Raw genomic sequence first — 14,975 nt, forward strand, 5'->3', positions numbered from 1 at the left:
GTCACCCCTTCGAAGCTCCCTCCTCCTCCTCGTCCCAAACCAAAGTCGGATCTTCCTCGTCCAAGGTCGCCGTCAAATCGGCTCCTTCTCCTCCTCGAGGTCAACGTCCTTCCTCCTCCTCGAACGACGACTACGACTTCTTCGGATCCTCCTCCTCTCCTCCTCTCATGGCCACCAACTCCCAACCGACTCGTCCTTCTTCCTCTGCGGTATCCATCTCCATCTCCCTCAAGAAACCCAAGGACCTAACGCGAGAGTCCGACGACAACTCAACTTCGACATCACAACAAAGAAGGAGGAAACGAGAGCGTTTCAGACCCTACCACAAGAAGAACGATTCCCTGATTCTTCGCACAGGAGCGAGTCAGCTTCGACTCTCCTAGCTTCTGCTCGAATCGAATCAGAGCGAACGAGAGAAATCCATCTATTTCGAAGCCACAAGCTCAAGCACTAGATCCTCGATCGTGGGCGCGTACACTCGTATACTAGATCCGCTGAAGTCGGGTCCCAGCAACAAAGCTGAAGCAAGATAGATATCGGAAAGAGAGTCAGCTCGGTTCGTTTAGACGCGTTTCGAAGAAAGAAAGGGAGAGGAGAGAGGGTGTACATTTGGCCTCCGTCTTCCAATCGTAGATTGTATCGTTGTGTATCGGGAAGTAGTTGAAACCGAGGGGTGCAGCGACCATTTGATAGTCGCGAATGAAGGATTCGGCGTCGAAGACTGGAAGCGCGCCGAGGAAGCGACAGGGGGGGGCAAAGGTGAGCGAACGGAAAGGTTGGAAGGGGCAGAACGAAAGAACAGCGGGACTGACTCTCGATGAGGGAACTTCCGTTTCGCATCCAAACTTCGTGGGTCAACCTGAGAGAAGGACCGAAGAAGTCAGCTCGGTTCGGTGGAAGGAGAGGCGACGAGACGAGACGAGAAACGCGACTCACCCACTCCCATGAACTCCAATCATGATGTCGGTTTGAAGTGCTAGAGATATCTGCTCGGCCGGCGACATCTGGAAACGAACGGGAGGATGGAGGGTCAGTGAAGGAAAGGAGGCGAAGAGACGCGTCGATCGACTCACGTTCTCGAACTCTGCGACCTGAAAATTGATCCCGGGAGTAGCCTTGAGAGTCGATACCAGCGAATCGTGATCTTCTTGGATGAGTTTCCGGTGCCAGGAGGGTTGCCTGGGGAAAGAAGAGGGAAGGTTTCAGCGACGTGGGAAGCGGGAAGCAGGAGAACGAGGAAGACGAGAGGAGGACGACGAACCGTGAGACATAGACGACCTTCGGGACAGCTTTGGCAGCCGAATGCTGCGTTTCAAGAGTCAGATGAAAGGCGAAGAGAAAAGGATCAGCGGGAGCAGAACGAGACGCGGTCTGCCGACGTACCCCTTTCAGACGTAAAACGCTTTGCATCTGCTGCCTCACAGGTTCCCACCAGTGATCTCTTGGTGGAAGAATGTCGTACAGTCCTGGAATGAACGAGAATTTGAGGGAAAAGGTCAGCCCTCGACGCGCGACAGTTGACGTTCGTTCGAGCGTCAAACTTACCTCCCATAGCCTGTAAGTCAAAGCAAAGGATCGGTCAGAGATGAGAACTTTAGGGAGAGAACATTGTAGGACTTGTGCGATCTGACCTTGTTCCAAAGCTGAGCCTGCTCGTTGTGCCTGTGGGCAGTCCATCGATCAAAAACGGAGATCTCGTCGAAGACGAACAGTTGCCCGGAGTCGCTCATCTCCGTCCAGACGTCGCCGTCCAGCATTTGGGTCTTTGGCGCAAGAGACTCCATGAACCATCTGCGAAAGAAGGAGGGCAGAAGTGAGCTTCCAAAACCGAAAGAGGGACGACGCGTCGAGGAGGAGGGAAGAGAAGGCGACTCAACTCGTTCAAACCCCCATGGAACCCTTTCCACTGATCTCCAGAGTTGATCATTCGCCGAGGAAGGACGAATCGCTTGGAGGTTGAGGTAAAGAGATACACGAGACCTGCGAAAACTTCTGCGACGAAATGGCTGCGACGAAAAGATCGGTCAGCGCTCGGTGGCGACGTTTCGAGTTGCAAGATCAAAAGTACTCACTAGTAGTACGCTGAATGAAAAAAAAAACAGTGAAGAGTTGAGATCAGTTTTTGTGAGAAGGTCTACCAAAGCGTCGAAGAAAAGGAAGAGCTGACTAGTCCCACCCCATCCCGACCGTGCCATGAAGGTCGTTCCTCCTCTCAATTCATTAATCCTTCTCGGTTCCGCCAAGTCTCGCTGGTCGTCGTACCACGCCGTCGAGGCCTCTTCTGGAGAGAGGATATCGAAGGGCATGTCCGTGAGGAGGGTGTCGACTGGAGGAATCGAAGACGAGTTGGTCGTGAGAGCAACTGAGGTCCGGGGGAGACAGGAAGGTTGAGAGGTCAGCCTTTTTTTTTCAGGCCGTCTGTTGAATAGTACGCAGAAGGGAGAGCTCACTGAATCTTCCTCCCATGAAGTAGAGGTTCTCGAAAGAGGCTGTGTCCCAAAGGCAAGAAGAAGGAAGGAAAGAGAGATGAGCTTCCAGCGAGGTGACATCCTCGATGATCCTTCTACCTTCCTCCGAACGTACACCAACCAGGGATCCCTCCGATCCACTTTGTCTCCCTGTCCCTCTTGAACTCGCCGTCGGAACCGAAAAGATCCTTTCTTCCTCCCGTTTCGCTGAGAAGGTTCGGAGGGAGGAGCAGGTCGAGCTCGAGCTGAGCGGCTTGATCTTCGAGCGAGAGAGGTGGGGTCGAGAACGAAAGGTCGAACGAGAGGTAGGCTGCCGTTCCCAGAAGGAAGACGAACGTGGTGAGAAGAAGAGGGATGGGGATAGGTTTGGAGGTGGAAGGGAGGCAGCGTCGAAGCTGAGGAGGTAGGAACATGGCCGTTGGGTCAGGGTGAGGGAAGGAGGGAAGGAAGGAGGAGGAGTTGAGCTCGATCAAACTTTGAGGAACAAAGAAAAAAAAACTCGCGCTCAGTAGAAATTGTGGCGAGAGAGATAAAGCAGGAGAAACGTGCGAGATTGCAGCATAATCCAGATAAGATGATGAGGATCAGCAGTTGAGGGAAAGAGGGTCGAGCGAGCGAGGTTAGTACGACGCGGATCGCAGAGGCAGAGCAGATGGGAAGAGCTCCTTCGGGTCCGATGTCAGGATGGAGTTGAAACATGATCAATGGAAGCGTAATCAAACTGCTTAAAATCTTCAGCGTCAACTGGGCGAGATTCCTCGTTCTGATTTGCAGAGAAATCGAAGGCGACGCGCTTTGGGCAGCCCTTCGAGTCAGCACTCCTCGTCCTTCAACGTACTCTGCGGGTTCATGGCATTGACCTGTTGTTTGGTATAGAGTACAACAATCGAATTGAGCAAAAGCGACCGCTAGGAGAGAAAGTTTTCTTTCCCGACTCCCGCGATCGCTCCCTCGGAAGCGTGACGCGGTTCGATGAGGACGCGACTGTTGACGGTTCATCTTCCTGCACTTCTCAAGGCCTGGAAAGCCGTTAGAGACCTCTCTAGGTTCAGCCAAACTCCCTACTTCAAGGAATTCCTCCCTTCGATCCCTCTTCTCTTTCTTCCTCTAAGACACTCCTGAATTGGGGTCCTTGACTGTGCCTGACCTTTCGACTTTTCAACTTCCTTTATGCATTTTTTTTCTGGCAGGTCCTTGAAGTGATTGGGAACCGAAACCTCTGAACTCAAAGTTTTAACTCTGTGAAGAAAACAGAAGGAGAGGGAGGGGTTTTGGTTCAGCACCCTCGAATCTTGTCCGCCTCCTTCGATCCTTCCTCCCTTCTGCTCCTTCTCCTTCAACTCCTTCCTTCCTTTCCTTCTTCTTCTCCTTCTCCTCTTTCTCCCTTCTCTCTCCCTTCCTCCAGGTCGACAACTCTCGCTCTCGACAAAGAAAGAAAACTCTTCGTTTCTCTTCTCTCCCCACAGCTCTTCAGCAAACCTCACTCACTCCTTCCCTTCCAATCAACAACGAACGAAAACCCTTCCTCGACGAATCTACAATCTTCCTTCCTTCACGAACCCTTCTACCAACAACGTAGGACTCCTCTCTCCTTCCAGCAACTCGACTTTCCCTACCGCCTACTCTCCTTCTACCACCAAGCTCGCAAACATGTCGGTCGACTCTTCCGCCAGATCCACTCGTCATTCGCGACTCGCGAAGAAGGACAGTGAGTCAACCTTTCCTTTTCTGGACTCAAGAGAAACGGGAGGAGAATTGGAAGATGCTGGAGAAGGGGATTAGGTAGATTTCCGAACAGGAAATGAAGGATAGGAAGACGCTAGGAAGGGAATCGAGACTGACGTCCTTCTCCGCCTTGTTTCCTTCCTCTCCTTCTCCTTCTTCTGCCTTTCCCCCCATCTCTACAGAGATCTGCACGGCCTCCCAGCTCTACACCTACCCGACCGCTTCCAGCTCAGCCTTCGACGCTTCCTCTGGCGACATCACCTTCACCTGGGACCCTGACTGCACCATCGCAACAAAGGGAAAGGTCGACATCTCGCTTTACGCCCCCAACCTCCCTTCGTCTTTGATCAAGGTCCGTTTCAGAATTCCTTCCTTGTTCTCTTCTCTCTCTTTCTCTTCGAAAAACTTGCCTCGAACGGACCTCTCCTTCGTCTTCTCCTTTTTCTACTAGATCTTCACCAACGTCGACCAAACCACCGGATCCTACAGCGTCGCTCTCCTCCCGAAATGGTGGAACGCTACGACCTCAGCTTCCCTGTCCATCACCATTTCCGACGCCGACTCCTCCCTCCCTTCCTACCTCCAAGGCATCGTCGCTGGTCCTCCCTTCACCGTCACCTACCCCGCTAGCCTCCTTCAGGTCGCTGCCACCGGAACCGCCACAGGATCAGTCGCAGCAGCAGCAGCCGACACCGCCGCCGTCGATTCCATCGTTTACGACGCTGCCTCGTCGGGGAAGTCAGGTCTCCCCGCTGGGAGCGTCGCCGCCGCCGCCTTGATCCCCATCTTGGTGCTGTTGACGGGTATCTTCTTCTACGTTCGCTGGATTAGGGCAAAGCAGGCCAAGAAGAGAGAGAGGTTCGTCTTGTTTCTTCTCCTTCCCTCCCTCCCTCTCTCCTTCTTGGTCCTTCTTCTCTCTCTTCCTTCATCCTCGCTGACTCTGCTTGCTCTCTCTCCTTCTGAACTCGCTATCACCTCTACACAGATGGTCTCAGGCGATCGACAACCGAATGTCGGTCATCTCCCAGCACTGGCAACCTGGAACGTCGACTCACCGACCTTCTGGATCCATGCATCGTCCCTCGATGTCGACTCAACGAAACACTCGAGGAGAGTCCGTCTTCGACAACGGACGAGCTTCTTCCACCTTCGCCGTCGAGAACAACATGGCCGGACGAGGAACCAACCAGCACCACGAGCAACCCGAGATGTCTCAACGAGGAGGAGACCGACCTTCGTTCGCTCGAGGAGCCTCCTACATCGATCGACAGTCTCGAGACTCCCAGTTCGCCGCCTCTCCCTCCGGCCGAGCCATCTCGATGTTCGACGACGGCAAGAGGAACCGAGTCTCGTTCGCTCCCGAGGAGGCTGGACACCGAGCCTCGAGGGTTTCGTTCGGAGACGCTCTTCGACCTACCCACTCCAATCACTCTGGACTCTCCTCCCAGGCCGGAAAGGGAAAGTCGAGCTCTATCCACTCGCTTCCTCACAAGTCTACGCCTCCGAAGAGGAGCTTCCAGTCGGAGAGGGAACGAGCGGAGGAGATGAACGTGTCGCCGATTCAGGCTCAGGGACCTTTCGTTCTCGGAGAGGACGACGTCGATGGACGAGGAAGGCCTAGCGTCGATGAGGGTTTGAGGTCGATGGAGGCTGTTATGCGTGAGTTCACATTCTTCCCTTTCCTTCCTTCTTTTTCGACGAGCTTTTCGAAGAGGTCGGTTCTGACGACGTCGCTTCTTCGTTCTCCCTCCCTTCTTCCCTTCCTCAAGTCATGCGAAAGCAACAATCCGGAAACGCCACTCGAGTCTCCGCCAACAACGAAGGCATGGAGGAGGTCCTCTCGGAGCAGCAACTTCGACCTTCCGGAAGCACCCACCGAACCAGCTCGTTCGGAGCCGCCTCTCCTCTCTCCCAGCACATCGCTCTCCCCTCCCCTCCCCTCGCCGCTACCTCCACCCTCATCCCTGGAGGACCTCTCTCTTCCTCCACCTCCATCACTCCGGACGACGCTCTCCGAGCCTACGCCCAGAGGAGCGCTCACGCCAACGGAGGAACTCCCAGGTTCGAGTTGGGACAGAACGAGAGAGGACTCGGATTCGGAGCGACGCCCAGCACCTCGCCCGCCATGACCTCCCCTGGAGGAAACAACCGATTGAGCGTCGCTAGTGGAGTCAACAACCCTTTCAGGAACTCGATGTGAGTAGAGATATCTCACTGTTTTCGAAGGACGAGACGCGTCGACTGTTTTTTCGATTCTCGAGGCTGACTTTCTTCCCTCTTTCCTCCTTTCCTTTCCCCCTTCAGGCTCAGCGACAACTCTCGATACTCGTCGCACTCTGGAGGAAACGCCAACAACCACCCTCACCAGCAGTAAACCCTTCGGCGTCCCTCTTCGCCGTCGACAAACTCCTTTCCTCCTCTCTTCTTCCTTCCCCTTCGTTCCCTTCCTCTTTTTGATCCACGATTTCTTTCTTTCTATTCTTTCACGCCGTAACCTTGACTTCTCTCTCTCTCCTGATACTCTCCTGCCATCTTCTCTGTTTCTTTGTTCGTACTCGGTATTCCTTCTTTCCCTTTTCCTTTCATCGTCTCGCGTCCGTCTTCTCGTTTCTCGTTTCACGTTTCCTCTTCTTTCCTTCCTTTCACGCGTCTCCCTCTCTTGGTTCTCCTTTTCTTTCTCGTCTTTTTCCATCTCTCTCTCTCTCCCTTTTCCTACGGTCGTCCCTCTCTATTTCTTTCTTTGTTCTCGGGCCTTCGCTCGTCTCTCGTTTCGTTTTTTCTTTCGTCCAGGTTTCGAGCCCGGTTGCTCGTTCCCCTCTCTTCTTTCTCTACTTTTACTCTTGGATTTCTTTGTCTGTGCGACCTCTTTCTACACACCACACAACCTAAGCAAAAGTCCACTTGAAACGAGGGGCAGGAAGAGGCTGCGTTGGATCAGGGGAAAGAACAGACGCAACGCGCGACCTCCTCTCTCCCCCCCAAACGACCAGCATCTCAAGACAGCTCCGGAGCTCATTCTTTCCTCTCCTCTCTAATACATAGACACTCCTCCTTCCGGGTGGACTCATCCCGCTCAGCGACTTTCCTCGGGTTCGCTCGCCTAGTGCGCTTGGTCTAATCATTTGAGGTCTCCACAAGGGATCCTCCCTTCCGACACCTCGACCCTCAAATCTCCTCCCTTCCCTCAAACACCTATCAGCTCCAACTTCCTTCTTTCCCTCTCGGATGCCGTCGTCTTCCTCGACTTCTTGGTTGTACGAGGATCAGGAGGACTTGACGGCGACGGTTGCTCCTCCTCTGCGTTCCGTCGTCGTCGACGTCTCGCAAGTAGGACCGAGAGCGTCTCCGTTGGAGCAACTGGGCAGACTGGCTGGTACTGCGAGGAAGGGGAGCTTAGAAGTGAGTTCGTGAGGAAGTGTAGACCAGGGAGAGAGGGAGGAAGAGGAAAGGAGGGAGGAGGGGAAGGGAATGAAGGAGGAGCATCAGCCAGCTCGTCTCGCAATCTTCTTCTCGTTTTCTATACTTCTCATCGAAGAGGCATTATCTTCTCACTCCTAGAGGACTCCTGCTAACCTACCTTTCTTCTCTCCTTCGCTTTCTCTCTCGCAGGCTGTCCCTTCCTCCTCTGAAGCTTCGAGCTCAACTCTCCGACCTCAACGTCAACTCCCTTCGACCTCCTCCCCGCTCGTCTTCAACTCCTTTAGAAACTCTACAGCTTCAGAAACCTCAACATACTATACCTCTTCCATCTACTCAAACTCGGAAGACAACCACGCTTACTGGGAAGGACGTAGACCCGAGGATGACGATCAGTCGGACGAGGACGATGCGAGGACGGAGCGAGGAACAGACGACAGAGACGACCTGGACGACGACGACGCTACCACTATCGAAGATCACGGAGGAGAAGGAGCAGGATCCAGTCAGCAGCAGTACTTTGAGAGCGTCGGTCTCAGGTCGGAGGATAGCCGTCGGAACTCGCCCAACTTCACCACTTCCTCGAGGATCTCTCGGATGCTTCTCGATTCAGCTCAGGACGACGACGACGGGCAGGATCCAGACGCTTCCTTCGGGTCTCAATGGAGCGCATCGTCGGCCTACTCGTTGGTCTCGTCGAGAGAGCAGGTCTCCAGACAGGAACCCTCCCAATCCAACCCCTCCTACTCCTCTTCCCCTCCTCCTCCGTCCTCTCCAACTCTCCCTCCTCCTCCGCCTCCTCCATCGTTAATCCGCAACGCCAGCATCGGAGGAGTCTCTCAACGTCGAACAGAAGTCACCCGACCTCAAATCGAGATCTCAAGCGTCTACGGAGATGCAGGGAACGAGTGGGACGGAGGAGGTCAAGGTCAAGAATGGAATCGTTCGCGTCCTCCCTTCCCGTCGGAACCCTCTCGAGGAGGTCCGTCCCCTTCCTCGCCAGGGTCGAGCAACTTCTCTCGTCCGATGAAGCTCTCGGGAGTAGGAGCGAGTTCGCCTCTGGCTGGTGGAGCGTCGGCGTCGCGTCAGAAGGGAATCGCAGGAGGAGGAGGGGATTTCGTCGATCCTCCTCAGCGCTCGGCGAGTCTTCGTCGGAAGGGAGGAGGAGGAGAAGCTCCTCAGCTCTCTCGGTCACCATCTCCTCCGTGGACTCCTCCCTTCGAACACGATCGAAGATCAGTCGATCCCGTACCCTTCCCTCAGCATCCCATCCCCAGTCCGACCCCATCAGCAGCCGTCCCCTCGACTTCCTTCTCCCCTCGACTCCCTTCCTCTCTTCGTCAACAATCCTCCTCGTCCACTTCCTCTCGACCTCAATCCCCTCCAACAACGTCCCCAGTCTCCCCTACAAGCCCTTACGGTCCTCCTCGTCCCAAATTCGCAACCAACACGTTCGGTTCCAACTCGTCCATCTCCTCCATCTCCTCCCTTCCAACTCGACGCGCTCCTCCTCCACCCGTCGACCGGCCAGCTTTCAACGGCGACGTATCCTCGTCGAAGCAATCCACCGTCAGGCTCGTACCCCCGTCAAATCAGCCTTCTCGACAAGCTCACCCAAGCAACGGAGCAACGAACTGGCGACCTACCCTCCCTCTTTCGTCCTCTTCTTCCTCTCCGTCGAAATTCACTCCCCAACTACCCTCGCAACGAAAATCAACCTATCCTCCCTCTCCAACTTTACCGCTCCAACCTCAGAACCTCCAACCCAACCTCTCCGCTTCGTCTCAACGGATCCGAGCCTACTCGGAATCGGAACAAGGCTACGACTCGTCGACGCGTCCTGGGCTTTCGCCTCTGACGGGGACGACGTCGGGACCTCCTTCGTTCGCTGCTGTTCCTCCCAAGCCTTCCTTTACGGTCACGTCGAGGGATCGGTCGGGGTCTGGATCGGGATCGCCGTTGAGCCAGCAGTCTTCTTCGTCGTCCTTGTCGGAGAGGGAGAGGGAGTTGGTGGGATCGCCTGTTTCATTGAGACTGTCGCCTGTGACGTCGAGGGCGGAGATTCATCCGGGGTTGTTTTCTGTTTGTGAGTAGGCGTGTGCTTCTGTTGTGTTTTCTCTTGGATTTCTTTCGTAGAAGGGGAGTCGAGGCTGGTCGAGGAGGGAAGAACGAATCGAAAGGAACGCTGAGCTCCTTTCCTCTTTTCTCTCTTCCTTCTTCCTCAGACGAACTCGGTCCCTCCTCCCGCTCTGCCTCGCCCACTCGAGACTCGTTCGCCTCACCCTCCCAACCCAAAGGCTCCTACACCAAAGTCGAGATCGTCGACGACCAATCCCTTGCCCACTCCCCTTCTTCCATCTCCTCTCGTTCCCTCCAACAACCCACGCCCCCTCTGATCCGAATCGGACCCGAACAATACCTCAAGCTCGGAATCCAACACCACTCGAACCAACGCTCTTCGGACGACCTCTCCCTCGCAGCGATGTACTTTCGAGAAGCCGCGACGATCGACGGAGGGTGTCCGGGAGGGATGCTGTTCTGGGGGTTGACGTTGAGATCGGGCTGGGGAGTCGTGAAGGATGAGAGGAAGGGATTTGAGTGGTTGAGGAGGGCTTGTGAGCCCAGGCCGTTGGGGACCGGTGGGGAGGGAGGAGGGGGCGGGCGGAGGGGAAGCGATGGAGGGATGGGAGGAGGAGGAGAGACGGAATCGGCTGCGTTGGCACCGGAGATGGTGGTGGCGATTTTGGAGGTTGCGCAGTGTTTCTTGCATGGCTGGGGGTGTGCGAAGGTGAGTCGTTTGTTTGAGGGAGGTTGGCCTAGAGAGACGAGACCCGTTCGAGGTTTCGAGAGAGCTGACTTCTTTTGTTTCGACGCGTCGTTCGCACCGCTTCTGATTTGTTCGAACAGGATCCCGAGAAGGCTGTGAATTACCTTCTCGTGGCAGCGAAGATGGGGGATGTAGATGCTCAGCTTCGTGAGTTCTCGCCTCTTTCTCTCTCCGTTGAGGACCTCGTCTTCCTTTGGTTCATTCCAAAACTACTTCGACTTCGAAACTGACCTCTCCCAAACTCGTTTCTCTTCCTTCTTTCCCTCCCGTTCTCTTTCATCTCGCCCGCTCCACCAGAACTCGCCTCCTGCTATCTTCACGGACTCGGAACCAAGGGCAAGAAGGACAAGGTCCAGTCGGCGTTCTGGTTCCGAGCTGCCATCGCTCAGGGAGCTTCGGATTCGGGTCTTTCGTGGGTGCATAAGAAAAAGTATGTGAAGGAGGGGTGATCATCTTTGCTTTTCTTTTCTTCGTAGAGCTTTGTGTCTCGTTGGTGGTGCTTCGTTTTCATCGTCGCTGCGTTTCTCGTTTTTGCTTCGGACCCTCTCTACTTTCCTTTCTTCTATTTCGTTTCTTGCGACCCCGCGTTTACGTTCTATACCCAAACGGACTTTCACTTCTTTCTATACCTCGTTCGACTGGCGCGCTTTGTTTGCTCTCTTCGTTCCTCACTCATATCTTTTTCGCCTTTCCTCCTTGATACACACCCGACTGCCTGCCTTGCTCTTGTTCGACGAACAATTTTATCATCCAGTCTTCTGCTGCTTCTGCGTGTTACCCATGCCACCCTTCTCGGCTCTTCCGCTTCGGTAATGAGGAAACAGAGGGACGGAGAGGACGTCCAACGCGTCGGCTCGAACGAAGACGAGCTTTCGTTTTAGGAACCTCGTCGTCAAGTAAAGGCGAGTTGAATCCTCAGACTAAGCTAGAGTTTATCGTCGACGGGCGACTAAGAAAGGAGAGCCAAGTACTGAAGCGGGCTGCTCTTAAGCGTCCTCGTTGTCGAGGAGGGACAAGGAGCCGACGTCGGACAAGACGGAGAGAGCAGTGACTTGAGCGGGAGTGAGTATCTTAGTGATCTGAAGAATGAGGAGGATAGACAGGAAGTAGGAGTTAGTAGCGTTTCAAAAGGGCCGAACGGGGAAGGGAACAAGAGGAAAAGAGGAGCAAAGAAGGCTCGTCTCCCGCCCCTGTCGTTCGAGGAAAGGAAAGGCGTACCTTTCCAATCGCAACGATCTTCCCTTCGTCTCGAAGCATGATCCTGTAGTCGAAGAATGAACAAAGACGGAAGGGGGAGTGAGCTTTACACACGACTGAGCGAGGAAAGGAGACGAAAAGGACCGAAGCGAGACGAACCTTCCGAGCTGAGGGAAATCCGAGAATTTCTCGACGCAGATGGTCTGCTCGGTCTCTAGAAGAGCAATGACTTGTTGGCCTGGAAGGAGGGAACGGGAAGAAGGGGATTCGAGTCGGACGAGGGTCGAAGAAGTGGAGAGAGAAAGAAACTCGACGTACCAGTCTTTGCGAACTGAGGAGGCTTCTTGGACTTCCTGCCAGTCCTGAGCTCGAGGTAGTGAAGAAGATCCTACAGAGGGAGGAGAGGTCGGGTGCGGACCTGGGTCAGCTCGTAGTTTGAGTACGAAGACGAGGAACGAAAGGAGAGGACTGACGACGAGTTTGACCTCCTCGGCGGCGTTGTGGACGTGAAGGAACGCAGTGTATCCGCTCGTGATGATGTTCTGGTAGACCGAATGGATGTAGGAACGGATAAGCGAAGCTGCAAAAATGGAAAGAAGGACGAACGAACCTTCGAATCGAGAATCGCCAGCTGAGCGTGGAACCGAGTCGTAGTCCCGACGGGTCGAGCGACGCTGCAGAGGACAAAGCCAGGAGAGACTTCATCTTCCTTGATTCCTTTAAGACGGATCTTGACGTTGTCGCCAGAGTAAGCGGCCTGGAGCTCGTTCAGAGCCTCGTCGAAGATGGCGACCACTTCGACGGTAGCCTTGGAGGGAAGGGAGAGGGAGAAAGAACCGAGATCAGCTTTAGGATGATGAGGGAGGAGAAACTGCGAAAGAAGAGAAGCAGACGAACTCGGTTGGGCATCAAGAGGAGCGTGTCGCCCTCGTAAACTCTTCCAGATTCGACCTTTCCGACGACGACCGTTCCGAGGTCGGTGTGTTTCTGAGAGACGGAGAGCATGAAGGGGGCGTCGATCCTTCTGTCGGGAGCAGCCATTCCGTCGAGGAACGAGAGAAGAGATGGAGACCTCAAGAGGGAACGAGGAAGTCGAGGTGAGCGACGAGGGACGCGTCGAGCTGAGCGAAAGAAGGCCAATGCTCACCGGTTCCAGGAGCAAACGTCCCTCGACACCACCTCCTTAACGTGGGCACCAGTATAGGCTGAGATGGGAATGAAGGTGACGTCCTTGAGGTTGAAGAGTCCTCTCCTGAGGAACGACGAAAGCTGAGCTTTGATGAACTCGAACCTGCGAAGGGAAGACCGAACTCGGGTCAGTTTCGCCGCAAGAGGAGAGAGATGTCGAGTAAGCGAATAGATCCTTACCTCTCCTGAGACCACTGAACGGTAGGATCGTCCATCTTGTTGACGACTACGACGAGCTTCGAGACTCCAGCGGTCTTCACGAGAGTAGCGTGCTCTCGAGTCTGGCCTCCGTTGTCGAATCCAGCCTCGAACTCTCCCTGTCGAGCGGAGATGACCTGTACGACGTAAATGGTGGGGACAACATCAGCATCTGCTCGATGAAGTCAAGAAGACGAGTTCGAAGAAGAGGTGAGAGGAGGGAAGGTCGACGAGACTCACAAGGAGAGCAACGTCGGCCTGAGCGGCCCCACTGATCATGGACGGAACGAAGGTCTTGTGTCCAGGAGCGTCGAGGATGGTGTATCGCCTCGTGGTGGTCTCGAAGTAAGCTCGACCGATTTCGACAGTCTTTCCCTGGACGAGAGGAAACGAGTTCGAGGCGAAAGAAACCAAGGATCAGCAAAGACGAAAGAAAGGAGACGAAGAAACGACGGTATGAACCTCTGCTCGTTCCTGTGGAGTAGAATCGAGAGCCCAACTGAATGGAAGGACAGAACCGGGGGAGGAAGGTCAAAACTTGTCGAAAGGAGGAGGGAAAGACGCGTCTGAACGAACCTGAGGTACCATCCCTCCCGTCCGGCTTCGATGGCTTCCTTCTTGAGTCTCTCGACGGTTCGCTTGTCGATCATGCCGGTGATGCAGAGCAACTGTCCTCCGAGCGTTGACTTCCCGGCGTCGACGTGCCCAATCAGAACGATGTCTGCGAGAAAGGTGAAGAGAAACAGACGTCAGATGGCTTCGGATAAAAGAGAGCTTGAAGGCATTAGAGCTTACTGAGATGATCCTTGACTAGAGGTCGATAAGATGAAGAGAAGAGGCGGTCAGTACGAACGACAGAGAGAGCGAGGAAGAAGCGCGCAGAGGAGAACGAACCATTCTCGTCGACTTCCCTTCCGCCGTACAGATCGTTGAGACCAGGGATATCTGGATGCCTCTCGATTTCCGCAACAATCGCTGTCGCAGCGTTCCCATCCGTAAGAGCAGCGAGGGTAGAGGTTGCAACGGCAGGGGAGGAAGAACCGACGATCTGGGTGGTGGCGAGGCTCGAGTTGAAGACTCCGATGGAAGATCTGAGGCCCCCAAACGAGAGGGAGGGAGCAGGAGTGGGAGGTCCTGTAGCCTCGACTCGAACGAAGGGAGTGGTGGAAGCGGCTGATCGTTGTTGTACGAGGGGAGGAGGAGTGGAGAGAGAACGAAGGGAGGACGAGGGTCGAGCTCGAAGATCCTGGATTCCTGGTACTCCTACTCCGTGAGCTGCTCTGAAGGGGTCGTAGGTTCCTCCTGCGACTCCGGTAGGGTAGATCGACTCTTGAACTCCTCCTTCGTAGACGAGGACTCGCTCGTTATCGGCGAGTCATTGTCACTCCTGGTTCGGTTGCTGAGATCGAGGGACGAAGGGAACGGATCTGGCTGGGTTGAACTGGAACGCGTTCGGGTTGAGATCTCCTGACATCTTGTCAAGGCGATAGAGCGACGAGGGGAAGAAGAGGGAGGTGGGAGGGTGGATGAGAGCCGGGATCAAGGGAGGGAAGGGTGAGCTCGAAACAAAGGAGGGCCCTCAAAGGGTCCTTAGCGACGCAGATGAGATGTAGATTTTCACCTCCAATGTTCTCAAAGACTCGATAACATTCCTCTGGGGAACAGTACCGATCCGATAGAAAAAGTCCTTTGTCGAAGGGTCGTGAAGGAGATCGACCCTGTAGCGTGAGCTTCGACGTCCGCCTTGCCTCTTTTTCCCTTCTTCCCTCCAACCCGACATGGACCCGACTTCAAGTTCTCGTCTGAAAGGTGGAGTCTTCATCTACTGCGATCCTTCTAGAAACCTCCTTCCTCCTTACGGACCTCAGCAACAGCGACCACCACCACCCGCCCCCCTCCCCGCCTCCTCCCAAGCTCACCCTCAGCCTTCGACCGAGTCTCTCCAACGTCGTCTC

General features: G+C 54.8%; 5 protein-coding genes across 5 annotated transcripts; 3 read left to right on the forward strand and 2 right to left on the reverse strand.

Annotated features, from left to right (window-relative positions):
- Positions 1-301: 301 nt before the first annotated feature.
- Positions 302-2,937, reverse strand: BDY24DRAFT_386122 (uncharacterized protein). Its single transcript, XM_076640062.1, has 14 exons — positions 2,584-2,937; positions 2,451-2,489; positions 2,168-2,362; positions 2,073-2,082; positions 1,878-2,006; positions 1,632-1,791; positions 1,546-1,555; positions 1,384-1,466; positions 1,262-1,305; positions 1,074-1,179; positions 937-1,004; positions 813-859; positions 608-721; positions 302-519 (listed from the first exon to the last, which is right to left on the reverse strand). The coding sequence occupies exons 1-14, from the start codon at positions 2,879-2,881 to the stop codon at positions 425-427; spliced, it is 1,398 nt and encodes a 465-aa protein (XP_076497350.1). The 5' UTR covers positions 2,882-2,937; the 3' UTR covers positions 302-424.
- Positions 2,938-3,440: 503 nt separating this feature from the next.
- Positions 3,441-6,567, forward strand: BDY24DRAFT_414408 (uncharacterized protein; the record flags this gene model as incomplete). Its single annotated transcript, XM_076643307.1, has 7 exons — positions 3,441-3,514; positions 3,935-4,176; positions 4,376-4,545; positions 4,645-5,051; positions 5,179-5,852; positions 5,963-6,389; positions 6,498-6,567. 7 exons carry the CDS (start codon positions 3,441-3,443, stop codon positions 6,565-6,567), a joined length of 2,064 nt encoding a protein of 687 aa, XP_076497351.1.
- Positions 6,568-7,081: 514 nt separating this feature from the next.
- BDY24DRAFT_30974 (uncharacterized protein) lies at positions 7,082-9,796 on the forward strand. Its single transcript, XM_076637037.1, has 2 exons — positions 7,082-7,592; positions 7,803-9,796. Exons 1-2 carry the CDS (start codon positions 7,419-7,421, stop codon positions 9,702-9,704), a joined length of 2,076 nt encoding a protein of 691 aa, XP_076497352.1. The 5' UTR covers positions 7,082-7,418; the 3' UTR covers positions 9,705-9,796.
- A 296-nt stretch (positions 9,797-10,092) lies between these two features.
- On the forward strand, positions 10,093-10,886 carry DSF2 (Dsf2p; the record flags this gene model as incomplete). The annotated part of the gene is made up of 3 exons (XM_076637364.1): positions 10,093-10,398; positions 10,518-10,584; positions 10,735-10,886. The coding sequence occupies 3 exons, from the start codon at positions 10,093-10,095 to the stop codon at positions 10,884-10,886; spliced, it is 525 nt and encodes a 174-aa protein (XP_076497353.1).
- Positions 10,887-11,174: 288 nt separating this feature from the next.
- Positions 11,175-13,742, reverse strand: BDY24DRAFT_420837 (P-loop containing nucleoside triphosphate hydrolase protein). The gene is made up of 11 exons (XM_076644008.1): positions 13,597-13,742; positions 13,483-13,519; positions 13,261-13,395; positions 13,003-13,157; positions 12,782-12,925; positions 12,532-12,706; positions 12,245-12,442; positions 12,108-12,176; positions 11,953-12,022; positions 11,794-11,872; positions 11,175-11,698 (listed from the first exon to the last, which is right to left on the reverse strand). The coding sequence occupies exons 1-11, from the start codon at positions 13,668-13,670 to the stop codon at positions 11,551-11,553; spliced, it is 1,284 nt and encodes a 427-aa protein (XP_076497354.1). The 5' UTR covers positions 13,671-13,742; the 3' UTR covers positions 11,175-11,550.
- Between the last annotated feature and the right edge of the window lie 1,233 nt (positions 13,743-14,975).

The sequence above is a fragment of the Mrakia frigida genome (genome assembly GCF_051309035.1).
Source record: "Mrakia frigida strain ATCC 22029 unplaced genomic scaffold BDY24scaffold_12, whole genome shotgun sequence".
NCBI classification, from domain to species: domain Eukaryota; kingdom Fungi; phylum Basidiomycota; class Tremellomycetes; order Cystofilobasidiales; family Mrakiaceae; genus Mrakia; species Mrakia frigida.